A 1,437-nucleotide genomic window follows, 5' to 3' on the forward strand; every position below is an offset into this window, starting at 1 on the left:
ATGGCTGCTCCACCAAATATTGAAGAAGGTCAATCTACATACCAACCACCCAGGTTTAATGGGAAATACTATGGGTGGTGGAAAACTAGAATGCATGACTTCATCATGGCTGAGGATTATGAGTTATGGGATATCATATGCAATGGCCCTTATGTTCCAACAAAGGTACTGGAAGAACTTCCATTTTCAATGGCAAAAACCAGCAAAGAATACACGGACGCAGACAAGAAAGCTGTAGAGAAGAATTTTCATGCCACGAAGATTCTAGTATGTGGAATAGGGCCTGAAGAATACAATAGAATATCCGCCTGCGACACCGCCAATGAGATATGGGAAGCTTTGCAAATAGCTCATGAAGGAACTACCCAAGTAAAACAATCTAAGATCGATATTCTTACTACCGAGTGTTAACTCTTCAGGATGAAGGACAATGAATCTATTCAAGATATGCACATAAGATTCACTTCCATCATAAATGAGTTACACTCACTTGGAGAAACCATTCATAGAAACAAGCTAGTGAGGAAAATCCTCAGTATTCTGCCTAGCCCATGGGAAAGCAAGGTAAAAGCTATTATTGAATCAAAGGATTTGCATGAGCTAACCACATAAGAGCTTATTGGAAATCTAAACACCTACGAGATGAAGAAGAAGATAGATAGTGAAAGAAGAGAACCAAAGAATGAAAAGAACCTGGTACTCAAAGCTGATAACAATGACTCAAGTGATAAAGACATTGACATAGCTTACTTGACCAAAATGTTTCAGAAAATGGTCAGAAGAAATGGAGAATACTAAAAAGGGGCAGCTCTAGGAAACTAAAAAACTATGATCTCTGTCATAAGTGTGGAAAGCCTGGACACTTCATTAGAGACTGTCCTCTCTTGAAGCAAGAATTCTCCAAGAACAACCCTGAAAAAGCAGTTAAGAGGAACTCAGTTCCTTTCAAGGACTTCAAAAGAAAAAGATCTGCTGACAATGTGATGAAACATGCTCTTTGAGCATGGGGAGATTCCTCTAGTGAGTCTAAAGATGAAATTGATGCTGGTGATAGTTCCATGGTGGCAGTTGAAGGCGAGGAAAATGGATATTACTCAACCTTTGCTTTTATGGCCCAATTAGATGATGATGAAGACGAAGACACCAAGGAGGTAAATTTCAGGGATGTTCAGAGAAATCTGAAATCCTACTCTCCTAAGAAGCTCATGTCTTTAGCTAGTGTATTGATTGATGCCTATCATAGTCTTGTGGAGGATAGGGATTCCTCGACCGTAAAACTAGGAGAGCTGAACAAACGAGAGATGATTTAGTGGCTGTAGTCATTGACCATAAGGAAACCATTGAAAAATTCAAAGAAGAAAGAAGTGATTTCATGGTAGTAATTGCTTACATAAGGGAATCAATTGAGAGACCAGGGACTAATTCAAAACCTGAAAA

General features: G+C 39.0%; 1 protein-coding gene across 1 annotated transcript; it reads left to right on the plus strand.

Annotated features, from left to right (window-relative positions):
• Positions 1–411, plus strand: LOC138886086 (uncharacterized). Its single transcript, XM_070167115.1, has one exon. It carries the CDS (start codon positions 1–3, stop codon positions 409–411), a length of 411 nt encoding a protein of 136 aa, XP_070023216.1.
• Positions 412–1,437: the final 1,026 nt, after the last annotated feature.

This window comes from Nicotiana sylvestris, chromosome 2, assembly GCF_000393655.2.
Source record: "Nicotiana sylvestris chromosome 2, ASM39365v2, whole genome shotgun sequence".
In the NCBI taxonomy this organism is placed as follows: Eukaryota; Viridiplantae; Streptophyta; class Magnoliopsida; order Solanales; family Solanaceae; genus Nicotiana; species Nicotiana sylvestris.

Coding starts and splice junctions, on each gene's coding strand:
- LOC138886086 (XM_070167115.1), top strand. CDS start 1: ATGGCTGCTCCACCAAATATTGAAGAAGGTCAATCTACATACCAACCA.